General features: G+C 41.1%; 1 protein-coding gene across 3 annotated transcripts in view; it reads left to right on the plus strand.

Annotated features, from left to right (window-relative positions):
• Positions 1–18,054, plus strand: part of col6a4a (collagen, type VI, alpha 4a) — a 58,583-nt gene that overhangs the window by 28,265 nt on the left and 12,264 nt on the right. For all 3 annotated transcript variants that reach the window (XM_083678862.1, XM_083678863.1, XM_083678864.1), the window contains exons 19-36: positions 150–203; positions 668–730; positions 1,641–1,706; positions 2,669–2,722; positions 2,878–2,913; positions 3,070–3,132; positions 3,385–3,447; positions 4,045–4,107; positions 4,787–4,849; positions 5,010–5,060; positions 5,281–5,316; positions 5,696–5,758; positions 6,203–6,265; positions 6,563–6,598; positions 6,722–6,758; positions 6,927–6,938; positions 7,284–7,777; positions 7,923–8,019. In XM_083678862.1, coding sequence (XP_083534988.1) covers positions 150–203; positions 668–730; positions 1,641–1,706; positions 2,669–2,722; positions 2,878–2,913; positions 3,070–3,132; positions 3,385–3,447; positions 4,045–4,107; positions 4,787–4,849; positions 5,010–5,060; positions 5,281–5,316; positions 5,696–5,758; positions 6,203–6,265; positions 6,563–6,598; positions 6,722–6,758; positions 6,927–6,938; positions 7,284–7,777; positions 7,923–8,019 — 1,414 coding nt within the window. The remainder of the gene's footprint in view (positions 1–149; positions 204–667; positions 731–1,640; positions 1,707–2,668; positions 2,723–2,877; positions 2,914–3,069; positions 3,133–3,384; positions 3,448–4,044; positions 4,108–4,786; positions 4,850–5,009; positions 5,061–5,280; positions 5,317–5,695; positions 5,759–6,202; positions 6,266–6,562; positions 6,599–6,721; positions 6,759–6,926; positions 6,939–7,283; positions 7,778–7,922; positions 8,020–18,054) is intronic.

An 18,054-nucleotide genomic window follows, 5' to 3' on the forward strand; every position in this document is an offset into this window, starting at 1 on the left:
AGAAATCTGTCATTCTTAATCAAGATGTGTAATTGCTTGTCAAGTACATGCAGACAGATTGGTTAATTGAATGACTGGTTGATTGATTGTTCATTGATCGATTGGTTGGTTTTGAATTATTGATCTTTTTCCTCACTGCATGTCTGCAGGGTGTTACGGGATTGGCTGGAGCTGCAGGAGACAGAGGAAACCCAGGCGGCCCAGTAAAGATATCTTCTTTCATTCATACTCTTATTCCCTTCTGCTCTCATATTAGATATATTTTTGACTGATATTTCATATTCTTTTTTGTCTTTACTTATTTTTTATTTTTTATTTTCACACAACAATTGCGTACATTGTACAAAATAAAGACACTGATGTTGTTTATTGAAGTCAGCAAAACTAACTATAAGAAAATAATTTATATTTTAGATTCTTATATGGTGTTCATATTTTATCTAAATATGCCTGAAATGTTCTTATTATTTACTCATGCTTTGCCCATACCTCATTCCCTTATATTCAACAGTACTTACTGTAACCTAATTTGTACATGCACATGTAAGCACTATAATATATTTATCTGTGATGTTCTTATGGCCTACCATGCATGTGAATCATTGCCTTTCACCTTTTTAGTTTTCACCTCTAATCTAAATCTTTCTTGACGGGGTTTCTCTTGCAGGGCAACAGGGGCATTAGGGGAGAGCAAGGAGTGAAAGGACAACGTGGACTAAGAGGTGACCCTGTAAGTTACAAAGAAAAGTAATCTAAAACTGATGTACAGGCTCCATTGACTGTGCAAAGAAAACTGGTATGAATGCGTAGGCGTTAGCTTAGTGGGCTAAGGTGGTCTTATGGCGCAGCGTACCTTGGTCTGAACAGTCAGATACAGTACCTTAACCTTTAATTTTTTCCATGGTGTTCAAGTTCGCCCTTGCAAAAGGGTTACTGTATCTGGTTAAATAAAGGTTCAATACAATTATTATTATTATTATTATTATTATTATTATTATTATTATTATTATTATTATTATTATTATTATATTGTTCTAGGTCTCACACCGAACCAAAATTACTCCTTAAGATCTAAGAATGTTTTCCTATGTGCTGGTTGAATTATATATCTGATATCACTTGTCTCAGTGTATTTCTGGGGTGAGGAAAAAATACTTTTGTCATCAGTGATTCACTGCAGTAGAAAAAGGAGAGTTGATACAGAGATACTGTTGGAGAGTTTAATACATTATCTTGTATGAATACATTGATTACATTATCTTGTTACATAAGCCTGTTGAATACATGATCTTGTTTTCAATAATATTTTATTAGTTTTCACAAGCTTACATGGTTTGAAAGAGGTAGGCAGAGGTTAGTTAAGTATGACAACCTTATGGCTTGCTTACCGTTCATTCTGCTGTTACCATTTAAGCAGTTCACTATGATAGGTGGATGTCAGGTGTTTAAAACAGAGGTTGATCACAATGTTGTTAGCAATGAGGCAAACCTGCATTATCCAATTTACTACGGTAGGTTTCAGTAAAGGAACACCCTTAGTGTCTCATCCATAAACATTTTGAAATACAAAATGTACAATTTACAATTTACGGCAAAGTGTTTTCTTTAGCTGAACTGCTGTCTTTCTCTTGTTCTTTTAGGGAGACTCTGGAGTGGACAGCACAGTTCAGGGGCCGAAAGGCGAAAGTGGAAACCCAGGGTTACCGGTATGTTACATGGTTGGCTACAGTCCAGTCACTGGAATGTGCTGATCTTAGAACAGTTTGCTTTACACTCTCCAATGAGTAAAGATTATAAGCTTATTTCAGATATGTGGTCAGGTGGACCTTCTGCCTGTTAACCAACAATGCACCTAATCAAGATACGACCGCTCATACTCATCATATGCTCTATTGTTTCCTGCATCTAGTGTCTAGTAATTGAACTTGCCGTAATTTTACATTTGACATTTTAGTCAGTTAGCAGACACACTTATCCAGAGCAGAGTCTTTTTTTTAAGTAAGTAACTCAACTATACATCACAGTCATCACAAGTACAACATAAGTGCCAAAAACAACGCTAGAGAAAGGGAAGAAAACGATTTGTTAGTGGGGGTTTTTTAACTTCCAACTGAAAAAGCAACTGCAAAATGTTTAGAAATGTTCAAATAATGATACATACCCCTACATACATGTCATAGAAAAAAGGGGCTATAATGTATTTGTTTCATTCATTGGTGACCCGGTATGCAGAAATCACTGAGTGGGACTTAAAGTGTGAATACAGAGATGTGATGTTTTACCGCACTTACAAACAATAACTCTAGGTTTATGTTTTGGTTAATGGCACTTCTGTTCTGATTCTCTCTTTTTCTCTCTCTCTCTCACACACACGCACACACACACAAATATGCGTGTGCACATACGTACACACTCACCGGTGCATAACGCCGCTATTTTAAAAAATGTACATTGTCATGCATTGTCATGAAATAAAAAGCCTTTATGATAAATATGAGAAAAAGCACAGTAACTATTAGTTGTTTACATAATAATAATAATATTCTTGAAGATTATTTTCCATTTTGTTATGCTAAATGTAACCTGTCAAAAAAGGCCTATATCGCATTTTGGAATGAAACTCTTAATTTCTCTCACACTTTCTCTCTCATCGTTCCCATACCCACAGGGAGAGGCAGGAGCGGATGGACTTCAGGCAGAGGGCGGAGTCAATGGACACAGAGTAAGAGAGTTTTCATTTCATCACCTTACTGTAAAAGGCTTGGATCGCAGCTAACTGCTAGTGTTGCATTCTCTTTCTATACCACTGATTATATTATACCATATTTGGGTCAGTTGTAAACAGTGATGATAACGTTCCAACTGCTGCTTCTGTAGGGTCCTCCAGGAAGAAGAGGTCCACCTGGTCTCAAGGTACAGTGACATCAGAGACTGCTACTTCATGTATTATCGATTTCCACCTTTTGGACATTTTGTGTGTGCGTGCGTGCGTGCGTGCGTGCGTGCGTGCGTGCGTGTGTGCGTGCGTGCGTGCGCGTGTGTGTGTTCTATACATGTGTTTGCCACCAGGGATCTAGTGGAGATCCAGGCACCGTAGGACTTCCAGGGAACCCTGGCCCTTCTGGACCACAGGTAATTGTCAAGGACAGAATATTGTTACAGAAATACACAATCTTTGATGTCAAAACGCATCACTCTGCTTGCTGACTTTTCATTCTCCCATTCATCCTCTCGGCTGTTATGAATGCATGCGTTGAGTCACACATTTCTGTCAAGTCCTAAATCTGTTCCATGGTTTATCAAGCCATATTTTTAACTGAGCTGTGAGTGTGGTGACTCTCTCAGGGTCTGACAGCGTTATAAAACATATGAACATTTCTCAAGGGGGGGAGAGGAGTGAGAGGCCAGCCTGGACCCAGGGGTGTGATGGGCCTACCTGGACCTCAGGTGAGTTCATGTACCATTCACCCTCTATCCCATCCAACTATCGCAGTTGGTCACAGTAGCACTTTCAAATTGATCTGCCACCTTTAACATCACTCATAGGCCTTATAAAGTACAGTATACAGTAGTAGAATAATGTAGTGTAATGTGTTCTTTATCAAGCAACTGGGTAACAAGTAGGAGCAGTTATGTACTTATTGTTTGTTTGTGTTGGCTTCTTCTGTGAAAGCATAATTGAAGTGGCAGGTTCTACGTTACAACCTTTACACACTTATCAGGTACAAGTCTATTTCATATGTTTTTCCCATTACGGTTGCCCTGGTATGCTGCCTTTGTGATGTAATATGTTGTCATTTGATTGTACAGGAGTTGCTGTACAGCAGTTTATTCCAGTTGCAAATTGTATTATGAATGGATATTATTACAACATGGGGGTCTAACCTCCATTGAAATGACTTGATTAGAATGTTGATTTCAGCAGGGCTGGGACCTGTGGCCTGGGCAGGTCATGTGGTCATGAAAAACTCCAGGCTTAAGATACCTATTTCTATAGCTAGTTTCATTTCATACAATTATGCCATATGAATGACTTGTCCTCAGGGCCAACCTGGAACAGTGGGATCCAAGGGATCCATTGGAACTCATGGGCTCAACGGACAGAAGGTGTGTGACTTCACCTACTGTGTCCTCTTTACACTGTTCCCCAGCTGCTCATGTCCTTTGTTCACAAATGAAGGGCTCCAATTTGCTTGAGCATTAAATACCTAACAACATGATTTTTATCATTTAACAATGTTTTTGTGAAAACAATCATTATTCTACCAGAGTTTTAGTAACCAGTCTAAAAATGCATTGCACATTATGCAAACACTAGTTGCAGTATTTGAAACTCCACTTGGATTACATCTCATTGCGTCAATTAGAAATAGTTACAATGGCCGACTTTGCTCATAGAAATTGGAGCCTACTATACAATACAATACAATACATTACAACAGGCCTACAATACAATACAATACAATACAACAGGCCTACTATACAATACAACATGTAATATATACAATATCCTCCTTGGAAGCTTTTTGGAAATAGTAAACTCTGAAACTTCTGACTTGAAAACTAGTGTTAATAGAATGATGGATAAAATACGATACAATACAATGTCATATTTATTAATTTATTTTTCCATTTCTTCAAGACTGTAGAAGGTGTAGCAGTGCAACTTACAACAACATACAGTAAAGACTATGAAATAGATTTCCAGATAGCAACATGAAAAATAGCTTTAAATGTTTTATAGTCATTACTCAGTATTTTACAATACCATACTGCGTTCTATCAGGGTCAACCTGGGGATCCCGGGGTGAAAGGAGCCAGTGGACCACTCGGGCCTAGAGGGATGCAGGTAAAGTAGAGCCGTGTTTTTACACATTCCTTTTGCACTCAGTGATAGTTTGTAAGGGCACGCTATATTTGTGTGTGTGTGTGTGTGCTGTGTGTGTGTGCGTGCATGCGTTCGTGCATGCGTGTGTGTGAAGTGATATGAGACGATTGCTTGATTGCAGGGTCTTGATGGCAGAGACGGCTACGGAGATCCCGGACCCAAGGGAATTAAGGTGAGCAACTAACTCTACTCAAATAAATAAGGTTGTCTGCAGATAATTCAAAGACTGATAACATTACTGACTGACTTATAAATGGATGAATCCTACCTTACTTGACGTACGATTTAAACTTTGTATAAATTACGTTTATCCAAATCAAATGATTGTCATGGTGTTATACAGACAGACATTTTGATTGCAAGTCATTTATTATGAATTTTTTTCTTGAAAGGGAGAAGTAGGTTTCCCTGGCTACCCTGGAATACCGGTATGTTATTGATTTTGATTGACTGTACACTCTTATCATTTTAGAATAAATAATTATACAAGGGATCGTTGACCAAAATGAGAAAATCACATATTTGGTTCCTTACTCTGAGCGCAGTCCATATACATGGACAAACTGCAGTATATGCCCAAATGAACAGAAAAGATAAGCACTGAATTAAATCAGGAAGTTATATAGTGCATATCTTTTCCATTAATTTGGGATTGTCACATCTGCACAAGATACATCATCGACTCATCTTGGCAATAGGCAAATTCAGAGGTTTGATTTTGGAGTGAACTGTTCCTTTAGTTTATGACTTGAATAAACCTTTGTGCTTGTTTTCCTCTTCTCTTTCTTCTGTTTTTGTGGTGGTTAGGGTGAGAGTGGGACTGTTGGAGACAAAGGTGGTCCAGGCCCCAAAGGAAACTGGGGCAGAGGGGTGAGACACACACACACACACACACACACATACACACACACACACACACACACACACACACACACACACACACACACACACACACACACACAGACACACACACAGACACACACACACACACACACACACACACACACACACACACACACACACACACACACCAAGTATGCATATTGCATACAGACATACTGTAGATAACAGATACATACATACCCATTATTGAGTATAGCACTACACCACTTCCCAAATGGGGTCTTATACTTCATAGCTTGTTTATGACCATTAAGAAGTGCACTGGTATGCTATTTCTAAGAAGATGTAATACAGTGTCATTCAGATAAACCCCAGGCATGATGAGCAGAACTTTAGTTGACTTATGATTTACAGTTATTTACTGCTGCTGTATGTCGATCATGTTGTTGTTGAATCATTTGATTGATTCAGGGAAACTCAGGCAGATCAGGTGAACCAGGGGACCCAGGAACTACAGGACAAATGGGACACATGGTTAGTAGATGCTGATGATGCTGATGATGGATGATGATGATGATGATCCTGCTCTTGCTGCTGTTGCTGTATGATAAGGATGATCATGATGCTCATGTTGATGATCATGATGATGATAAGAGTAATAACAGCCAAGGGTAACTGTACTGTTCACTGAATTCCACTGTCCTTCTGTATTTTTCACTTTTTAATGAGACTGTGGGAAAGTGAGAGGGAGACCAATGAAGAGGGCTCATAGGATAGAAAGTGGCGATGGGTGGTTGCAGATCATATTGCCAATTCTGTATTTTTCTCCAGGGTCCCAGAGGTCCTCCAGGAGTACGAACTATGTCTGTATGTATATCCCTCCCTTTTCTCCAGGATCCTACTTTTTTTTCTCCAGGATCCTACGTTTTACTTTATGTTGCACATTTTTACTTTTAGGACCTGTTTGGTAAGGCTTCTGTTTCTCTCTAGGCTTGCCAGTTGGTCACTTATATCCGAGATAATTGTGGTAAGCTCTTAGTTCTTTTGTTTTGTGTAACTGATTGTACAGCAGTATCAAATCGCTAAATTTCCAATGTTAGAATCGGAAGAAGATGTGTGTTTTTGTAAGCAAAGTTGAATCTATTGATAAACTATGTCTAAACTATGAATTATGTTGTTTCTCTCCCCTAAACAGCATGCTCCCAAGGTATGTTGCTCCATTAACCCTTTCCCCTCTACTCATGGATGATAAGAGCAGGCAGTGGTCTTACAGCTACAGTATGTCCTTGTTGTACTGTCGAATCAGGTGTTAACCAGGTGTATCTAACTCTATGCAGTTAAATCTATATCAGCTCTCATAAATGTTTGTTGTGTATGATTTTTGCCAAGTAATAAGGAGCTGAATATGTAAAGTTACAGGTGCTATTGATGAATTGTAATGAGAAAGTAATGAAGTGAGATACTTACTCTAAGTGAGCTGACCACAGTGAAAAAAGGTATTGTTATCTGCTTCTCTCTCTCTCTCTCTCTTTCTCTCTCTCTCTCTCTCTAGGTCGGTCTGAGTGCCCAGCTTACCCCACAGAGCTGGTCATCGCCCTGGACATGTCAGAGGATATGACCCCGTCCGCGTTTGAGAGGATGCGCTCCACCCTCCTCTCCCTATTGGACGACATCTCCATTGCTGAGAGCAACTGCCCGACAGGAGCTCGGGTCGCAGTGGTTGCCTACAGTGCCAACACTAAGTATGTGATCCGTTTCCAAGACTACCGCAGCAAAAAGCAGCTGATGGAGGCCGTTCAGAACATCGCCCTGGAGCGAACAGCGAATCGGCGTAACCTTGGGGCAGCCATGCTCTACGTGGCGCGCAACGTCTTTAAACGCGTTCGGCAAGCAGTGACAATGAGGAAGGTGGCGGTCTTCCTCACCAACGGACCCTCACAGGACTCCTCGGCAATTGTCACCGCAGCAATGGAGTTTAAGGCCCTAAATATTGTCCCTGCTGTCATTGCCCTCAAGAACGCCCCTGAAGTTCGCCGGGCATTTGAGGTATGAACTACAAAGGCTGGCGAGAATTCCTTTTTTACCAAGTCATATGAAGGAAATAGAACTGTTAAAATGCCACTGGAACTGGTTAGGAAAGGCAAATAGATTGCATTTTCTAAACAACTGTTGTGGCTTTCTTGTGGCGCAGGCTGATGACACAGGCAGCTCCATCTTCACTGTGTTGGATAGATCACAGGACCAGACTGCTGAACTGAGAAGAGTCAAACAATGTGTAATCTGCTACGGTAAGCACAAATGGCGTGAGATCACACTTAACTCACATTTTTGTGCTATTATACTATTGACATCAATTAATGATTTGCTCGAAATTCAGAGTTATATATTTATTATATATTTCCTTTTTAATTACAGTACCTTGATATTGGATTATATGATCATAGTGATCCGCCTTAAATGTGCATGACATTTCTAAGGGGGCACAACTACAGTATTTGAGTAATTTTATTTTGGCTCTCCACTCCAAAAGTTTGGATTTGAAATCAAACAATTACTATGAGGTTAAAGTAGAGATTCTGGTTTCATCTTTCAGAAATTGCAACACTTTTTATGCATCCCTTTTTCAGGGTACCCAAAAGTGATGGGACAGGTGGCTTGACAGGTGTTTCTCGTTCATCAGATGTATTCCGTCACATCATTTCTGCAGTCATAAGAGAGCTCTCAATGTATTGATTCTACGCTTTGCGTATGCCTTTGGAGTCTGCTATTAATGTCTGTCAATATGAGGACCAAAGAGACATCAATGAAAGTCAGGGAAGCCATTATGAGGCAGAAAAATCGGATTTTTTTTTATCAGATACTTAGGCAAAACTTTAAACTTACCAAAATCAACATTTTGGAACATCATTAAAAGGAAAGAAAGCTCAGAAATGGAAACGGCCTGGTAGGCCAAGGAAGACTTCTGCAGTGGATTGAAGAATGCTCACCATGATTAAGAAAAACCTCAAAACAACTGTCCCACAGATCAGGAACACTCTTCATGGGGTAGGCATGAATGTATCAGAGACTAACATACATAGAAGACTTCACCAGCAGAACTACAGAGGTTACACTGCAAGGTGCAAATCACTAGTTAGCCACAAAAACAGGATGGCCACAGTTTGCTAAAAAGTACCTAAAAGAGCCTACAGAGTTCTGGAAAAGGTCTTGTGGACAGATGGGACAAAGATGAACATGGACCAGAATGATGGCAAGAGTAAAGTATGGAGAAAAAAAAAGGCTTGTATTGCTGATACATTTTCTCTGATATTTTATTGCCTTCTCTTAGGTCTTCATGTTGACAGACACCAATAGCAGACTCCAAAGGCAAACGTAAAGCTTAGAATCAATACTAGACATTTGACAGCTCTTTTATGACTGCACAAATGATGTGACGGGACACACCTGATGAAGCAGCCAATTGCCCCATTTCTTTTGGGTACCGTAAAATAGGGGGTGTTAAAAAAAGTGTTGTAATTTCTGAATGGTGAAACCAATATGTACACACATTTTAACCTCATAGTAATTGCTTTATTTCAAATGCAAACTTTTGGAGTGTAGAGCCAGAAAAAGCTTCACTGTCCCATTACTTACACAGGGCACTGTATAACAATTGATTCTTGACGAATATAACTTGAAATGCTGAAAGGCTTCAGTTCAACTGTCTTAGCTTATTTCAACTGTCTTACCTCATCAGAATCCAAAATACAGTAAGCTTGTTTTACTCCATTGTTTGTAAACAATGTAATTGTAAGCAAATACTGTCTGTTAAACAACTATAATTTTGATCTCATGGATGGTTGAGTCATTCAGAAGGATATACACATATTTGCCGCTATAATATTTTTGACATATTTACGTTTCAATTTCCAGTGTGGCCACAGAACAAAGCGAAATGTGTATGTGCTGCACCTTTAAAACATTTACTTTCTTGGATTTATACTTGCTTATTTAGTTTTTACCTCACCACCAAAACTACACTCCAGCCACTCACTCCACCCTTGCTAACTGTCTTGCTGACATCAAGTCCTGGATGCAATGCAACTTCCTCAAACTGAACTGCAACAAATCAGAAATCACACTTGTTGGTCCCTCTCCCACTCTTTCCAAGACTTCACCCTCAACATTGATGGCTTCACAGTCACCACATCAAGCCAGGTCTGTAACCTTGGTGTCATCTTGGACTCCATCCTCTCACTTGAACCTCATGTCAAACACATGGCTAATACTACTGGACTACTGCAACAGTGTTCTATTTGAGTCCTCAACAGACTCCAACACGTTCAGAACTCAGCTGCCCACTGTGGTGGAAATCAAACTGAGTTTAATACGTTCTTGGAGAGAAACAGACAACTGTCTTTGTGTTATTTATTGTTAGTCAAACAGCAAACACAGATACAGAATAAGTCACACTCGAGTATGGATCAGAGTAGCACTGTAGCTGACTGACTGACTAAGAGCAGCACAAACACAGAGATATTAATACAAAACTAAATAAGGAAAGTTCATACAAAGCATTAATACATTTGGTGCAGAGAACAGGGAATACAGCCTTGAAAACTAGCCTTGTGGATTCACATCTGTGTGTGGCGAGTTCAGATAGGAACTTGCCTGTTTGTCACATTATCATATTAGGAGTTGTTTTTCTTTTTTCCTTACAGATATTAAGGTCATCTAAGGATACATTCGTAAATTTCCTTCACGCATTCTCCCTTTTTGTCATTTATGACAAACTAAAAGAAACTAAAAGTGACATTTATCAAACGGTTAACATGTATATACATTCAGTTCCTTCAACGTTGCTTATTGTTTCCGTGTGGGTGTATGCGGCTGCCATCAATGGTGTGTGCCATACGGGGTGGGGAGTCTCTTGCAGTGGCTGGTGTGGACCCAAGTGGCCTTCCCCTCAACCTTCACAGCTGTGTGCGTGGTCAAGAGGACTTGGTAGGGCCCAACGTATCGTTGCTGCTTCCAATGTTTCCGTCTCTGGTCCTTGATGAGTACCCAGTCACCTGGTTTCAGCTCGTGTTGTGTTGCATCAGCCGGAGTTGGCAGGGCTGCTTTTACCTGTGAGTGTAGAGCTGAGAGAGAGGCTGACAGATTCACACAATAGTCCATCATATCACTTTCATAGGCATTAGAGTCTAGAGTAACATTTGCTCTAATTCTCTAAGGACTCAGACTGTACTTGTTTCTAATTCGCGTGTGCATGTGGAACAGCACTAAGGGTAGTGCTTAATCTACGTCATACCTGTATCCTCACAACATTTTCTTAATTTTGCTTTGACAGTGCTGTTTTCTCGTTCCACGGTTCCCCCACTCCATTGTAAGTCCATTGTCACTGCTCAGCTGCACGGGATTTTTGCCGCTGCACCTGCATCTGGTTTGGAGGTGGGAAAAACTTCAACCCATTTGCTGATCATATCAACCAACACCAGACAGTAGCATTTGCCCTCACATGGTGATAACTCAATGAAATCCATCATCCAAGTTTCAAATGGCCCATCAGGGGTGGGATGACCTTGCTGTGCAACCTTAGGGGTTCCCACAGCATTGTGCGCAGCACAAGTGAGGCACCTTCTGCAAAAATCAGCTGCATAAGTCGAAAAGCTGCACACAGTCTCCCTTTGCCCACGTGATCTCTTCCATGCGTTACCTTAGCATAAAAGGGGAAGAGAACGCGTGGCAAACATGGTTTAAAGTCTGGGCCTAACCAGACGCCATCAACGAATTTAGCACTTGAGCGTTGCCAAAGGGTCTTCTCTGAGGGTGAGGCTAACTGTTGTAGTATGGGAAGATCAGCATATGGGTTGATTTCATTAGATGGGGTGAGCATGACGTGGAACACGTTGCCGTTTTCTGCAGTCGCCTTTGCTGCAGCGTCGGCTGAGGCGTTTCCTGTAGAAATGGGGTCAGAGGCGTTAGTGTGAGCTTCACATTTCATTACAGAAACTTTAGACGGCAACATAATAGCATCAAGCGGCTCTGATACTAATTTATGGTGGGCCACTGGTTTCCCAGAGGATGTGAGAAAGCCTCTATGGCGCCACAGTGCCCCAAAGTCATGCACAACACCAAATGCATATCGAGAGTCTGTGTAGATATTTACTATCTTGTCTTTTGCCTGTCCAACCTGATTAACACCATGCTCATCCCTGGAAGCTGAGCTGTCTACGAACAACTCGATGTCTGCATTTGGTATCGGCGTGGGGAAAAACTCAGTGTCAAGCACAGAAATGCAATTATGTGGTTCACGGTCTTCCTCTGTTAGCATAAGGGTAGCTGGGTTAAGTACTGTACATCTTTTTACTGTGACATTTGCCATTTCCAACAGGCACATATGATATCTTCACCATCTTTGTGCTGACAAGTGCAATGTTTTCTGCAGAAAAGAGAAAGGAAGACCTGCTGCTACTGGATCCAGCTTTGTTGAGAAATAAGCAACAGGTTGCAGTTTGTTACCATGTGTCTGACACAAAACAGATGTTGCATAACCTCCCTTTTGATCCACACACTGCATAAATGGTTTCTTTGGACTCGGCAAGCCCAATGTCGGGGTGTTACTAAGTGCAGTTTTTAAGTCGAGAAATGCTCTTTCTGCTTCAGGGGTCCATGTTATTTTATCATGCGCAGCCAATTGTTTGCCGTGTACCATAGCTGAGAGGAGGGCCTCTCTCTCTGAGTAGTTAGCTAGCCATTGTCTACAATATGATGTCATACCTAAGAAACTCATCATTTGTTTCTTTGTCTGTGGTTTAGGTACCTTTTGAATTGTGTCAACTCTTTTAGGAGAGAGAGATTTGCCCTCTGCTGTGATCACATGTCCCAGATAAGTCACAGATGTATTGACAAATTGTAGTTTTGATAGGCTAGCCTTATGGCCATTTTTGGGTAAAAAAAAATGCGAACCAAAATTGACTTTTGGAGTTGACCGGGATTGAGAAGAACACATTAGCCAGATCTACAACAGAAAAATCCGGTGGGATGAGTGACAGAATGGTGTGTGGGTTTGACATTTCTGGTGCGAGTGAGTGGACCGCTGCAGGTCCTGCACAAATTGCCATTCTGTGGGTTGCCCCTCATCTCTAATTTTCTTCACCGGAAGTGTGCACTGGTGAGTCATCGCATGGGACTATAATCCCAACTTTAAGCAAACACCAGTGTTATGCCATCTATGGCTTCCTGCTTATGTGGGTAATGTTTCAGGCATGGTCTTTAATCAGATTTTGTTGTTACTGTCAGAGGGACATAAGGTCCTCTGCAATATGTACGAGGGGTGAAGGGACGAATTGCCATTCATACACGTATAGTAGAGAGAGTGGGCTATATTTTACCAACTGGAACGAATTAGACATTTCTCGGTCAGTACGACCTTTGTCTGTTAAAGCCTGGAACATGGTTAGTTGGGCTTATTCCAGCTTGCTTTGTCTCTTCTGTTTCTTTTGTTCTTCCTGTCTTTGATGGACATCTTTGGCGTGTTCAGCATGTTGTAAGATGTCAGACAGGGAACAAGTTTTCTATGTTATGCATGATTGTTTGCATGCGGTGGACAGGTGTGATAGCATTCGTGACATGAACAGGTTCTTCAGATTTACCTCATAAGCTAAATATGGAGGTCTGCCCATTTCTGGTGGAGCTTCCAGACCGCTGTGTTGGTCGAAGGCTTCCATTAGGCGGGATAGGAAACTGCCAACTTTCTCATCCTGGCGTAGGTTCATCGACTCCAGGCCCATCATGTTTTGTGGAGTCGGGAATGCGGTCTGCCTCCTTAACTGCTGTTATCGCCTCCCTGTATTGTGTTGACTATTCAACAGTCTACTCAGCCTTAGTTAGAATCTTTCTGTGGTAAATACTGGCCTATCGCGGTGGTAGTTTGGGCCAAAATTTTGCACTCTCTGGAGTTCTCTAAAGGTTGGCCTGAAGTCTTTGCAAAAGTTCTCCAGGTCTCTCCCCCAGTGAGTGAACTACACTTTTTTGTGTAGTTGGTGGAGCCGGTGCCAGTAGGACCTGGGTCCGTGGGGGCTGTGGATGGGTCGCTTGGGGTTGTTGCTGTCCCTGCTGTGGGGCTGGACCAGGTGGAGGGTTGGCGGGGGCCCCTGGGATAACCAGGTACGGTGGCGGCGGGCAGGAGTCCAGGTCGTGGTCCACTTGCCCAGGGTTTAACAGAGAAAAGGGATAGTTTGTTAGTGGGTGTTGGATGTGTTTTCTCTGACTTGCCATTATCCTTCTGTTCTTTCCTCACCTCCCCCCTATTCCTCTGTCTTTCTCTTATCATACTTTCCTCCTTCCACATACCAAATGCCTTCCAATCTGCCTTAAATTCTGTTTCTTTGGCAATGACTCACACTTTTCTTCTCTAGTTTTTTCTTCTTGTTCCAACCTTGCCTTTAACTGGGTCAACTGTCTTTCACTAAAACTTCCTCCTTTTGGAAAACCCAATTTCTCCCATTCTGGTAGTTGGTTACAACTTCCAGGATATTTATTCATCATGAATACACACAATGGTGATTTATGTGAGACCTTTTGGTCTGGCAGAACAGTTGCGGAATGTTTACTTTGACTCCATCCCATCTGTAGTCCTTTTAATCACGTTCTGCTATTATAAATCAAACCGAGTTTAATAAATTCTTGGAGAGAAACAGACAACTGTCTTAGTGGTATTTATTGTTAGTCAAACAGTGAACACAGATAGAGAATAAGTCACACTCGAGTATGGATCAGAGTAGTGCTGTAGGCTGACTGACTGACTAAGAGCAGCACAAACAGAGATATTATTACAAAACTAGATAAGGAAAATGCAAGGAGTACAGCCTTGAAAACTAGCCTTGTGGATTCACATCTGTGTGTGGCGAGTTCAGATAAGAACATGCCTGTTTGTTACATCACTCCAGTCCTCCAAAACCCTCACTGGCTCCCAGTCCGATTTAGGATTCAGTTTAATATTTTCCTCACCACCTACAAAGCCCTCAACAACATGGCACCCTCCTACCTTTCTGACCTCCTCCTCCACCACACCCCTACCCGCTGTCTCTGGTCAGCTGATGCCAACCTCCTTTTCCTCATCACCAGGACGAAACACTGGACCTGGGGGACCAGGCTTTTTCCACTGTAGCCCGCACTCCTCCACTTTGGAACACTCTCCCAAAGCACATCAAAGAATCCAGCATGCTTTCCTCCTTCAAACGATTCCCCCGGAACCCTTTTTTTTAAACTTGCTTTTAATCTTTAACTATTTTTGTTTTTGTTTTTACTGGCTGTGCTTTTGTTTTATTTGTTAATTAAAATGAATTATTGTTAATTATTTAATTAATTAAAATCTATCTATTCTTGTTCTTTCCATGAAATGTAATCTTCTGAGCTTGAGTTAGATTTTTCATGTTGAATTTATGTAGAGAGGCCAATGCGACTTTATCGACTCATGGGAAATCTGTTCTGACTGGCTAAAACCATATTACATCAGACAATAGTTTTATTTGATAAATAACACAGCGTTTTCAATGCGTTTATCAGTTGGAGGGCAACCTGCTCCCTAGCTGACAAATAGAATGTTCACAGCCTATTGTGAGAGCCTATTGTGACGCTTAATGATAACAACTTATATAGGACAGCAGAAGATGATTGTGACATCAGCCTAGAGTTGCTGACAAATTCGCTCACCTTCCGTCACTCCACAGCCTCCCCCACTTCTTCCCCCACACATTCGCCCACTATTTTGTAATTCGCTGCCCATCACCGGCATTTGAAAAGAGAGTTTGTTCTGTCTGTATAAATTACTGAACCCTCATCATTGTGATCGCCTAACTTATTGCAGCAGAGAGATGTTCATCATGGTTCTGTGATCTGTCTAATGTTAGCCTATGTACAGTGCATACGGAAAGTATTCAGACCCCTTCACTTTTTCCACATTTTGTTATGTTACAGCCTTATTCTAAAATAGATTAAATTATTTTTTTCTCATCAATCTACACACAATACCCCATAATGACAAAGCCAAAACAGGTTTTTAGAAATATTTGCTAAATTATTCAAAATATCACATTTCCATAAGTATTCAGACCCTTTGCTATGACACTCGAAATTAAGCTCAGGTGCATCCTGTTTCCATTGATCATCCTTAAGATGTTTCTACGATTTGATTGGAGGCCACCTGTGGTAAATTCAATTGGACATGATTTGGACATGATTGGACATGATTTGGAACGGTATGATTTGGAACATCACACACCTGTGGTCCCAACCAGGCTATGAGGTCGAAGGAATTATCCATAGACCTCAGAGACAGGATTGTGTTGAGGCACAGATCTGGGGAAGGGTACAAAAACATTTCTGCAGTATTGATGGTCCTCAAGAACACAGTAGCCTCCATCATTCTTAAGTAGAAGAAGTTTGGAACCACCAAGACTCTTCCTAGAGCAGGCCACCTGGCCAAACTGAGCAATAGGGGGAGAAGGGCGGTGACCAAGAACCCAATGGTCACTCTGACAGAGCTCCAGAGTTCCTCTGTGGAGATGGGAGAACCTTCCAGAAGGACAACCATCTCTGCAGCATCACCAATCAGGCCTTTATGGTAGAGTGGCCAGACGGAAGCCACTCCTCAGTAAAAAGCGCATGACAGCCTGCTTGGAGTTTGCCAAAAGGCACCTAAAGGACTCTCAGACCATGAGAAACAAGATTCTCTGGTTTGATGAAACCAAGATTGAACTCTTTGGCCTGAATGCCAAGCGTCACGTCTGGAGGAAGCCAGGCACCGCTCATCTGACTGGGGCGAAGGTTCACCTTCCAACAGGATAATGACCCTAAGCACACAGCCAAGACAATGCAGGAGTGGCTTCGGGACAAATCTCTGAATGTCCTTGAGTGGCCCAGGCAGAGCCCGGACTTGAACCCTATCAAACATCTCTGAAGAGACCTGAAAATAACTGAGCTCCCCATCCAACCTGACAGAGCTTGAAGGATCTGCAGAGAACAATGGGAGAAACTCAAAATACAGGTGTGCCAAGCTTGTAGTGTCATACCCAAGAAGACTCAAGGCTGTAATCGCTGCCAAAGATGCTTCAACAAAGTACTGAGTAAAGGGTCTGAAAACTTATGTAAATGTGATATTTCCATTATTAACAAATTAGCAGCAATTTCTAAAAACCTGTTTTCACTTTGTCATTATTGAGTATTGTGTGTAGATTGATGAGGAAAAAATTAATTTAATCCATTTTCGAATAAGACACATAACATAACATAATGCGGAAAAATAAGTAGTCTGAATACTTTCCGAATGCACTGTATGTTGCCATGTTACGATGCAGTTGTCATAGAGAGCATAACTCCTTAATATACAGATAGCAACTAGCGCTCTGGTAGACTAGATATCGCACTGGTTAGACTACTCCTAAAGCCCACTCTTCACAAAATAATTTGAAATGCATAAATTAACACAACCAAATTGTTGTGGATATAGAACATTTTGTCTACAGTAAAATCAATGTTGGCATGTCAATCTTCGAAGAGCTATCGGAATTCGTTAAAGGAAGAACTTTATTGTTCTAGGGGAGGAGTGGGCCTGGATTGTACTCAGCATTAAAATGTTATCTCTGAAAGACTGTCTAGTGGCTAGATAAATTATCACGCTTTGTTTGTTAATGGGAAACGATTTGAGCTTGTTGTAAGTGGAAAATCTGTAGCCTACAGATCATGAATGTCACACATATCAAGCACCGTCCAAGGCTACAGCAATGATATGACACCTATATGAAAGTTATTCATTTGTAGCCAACTATGATACATGATATGACGGACAAGGGCGAAACAGAACAGTAAAATACCGACAGACAACTACAAATGACTTGTTGGATATTGTATATATTAGGCTATAGCCCACAGAATAATATGAATAAAAGCATGTCAACATGACAGCTTACTTTCACTGATCACAGTATATGAGAAGGGCGGATCTCCTCGCTGTCCCTCTTTCTAGCTCCACCTGTCTGCCCACATTATCCCTTGATGCTCTTGTCAGATTTATTCTTGTCATTCCACAGGGCATGTAAACCTTTTTTGATTGATTCATGAAAGCTCTTATTTCAATCATGTGAAATACATTCAACGAGATCTTGCAGTTCCCGAGATCGGAAAATTTATGACACAAACGCTGTGTCTATATAACCTACTGCTGAAATGCACAGAATCAACTGAGAAACATTATATCGTTATGAGTTAATTAATATGCAATTTCTCTGACACACTGCCACATACATTTCATGTCTGACATCTATCTTATGAAGTGACCATGT

Source organism: Argentina silus, assembly GCF_951799395.1.
Source record: "Argentina silus genome assembly, chromosome: 10".
NCBI classification, from domain to species: Eukaryota; Metazoa; Chordata; class Actinopteri; order Argentiniformes; family Argentinidae; genus Argentina; species Argentina silus.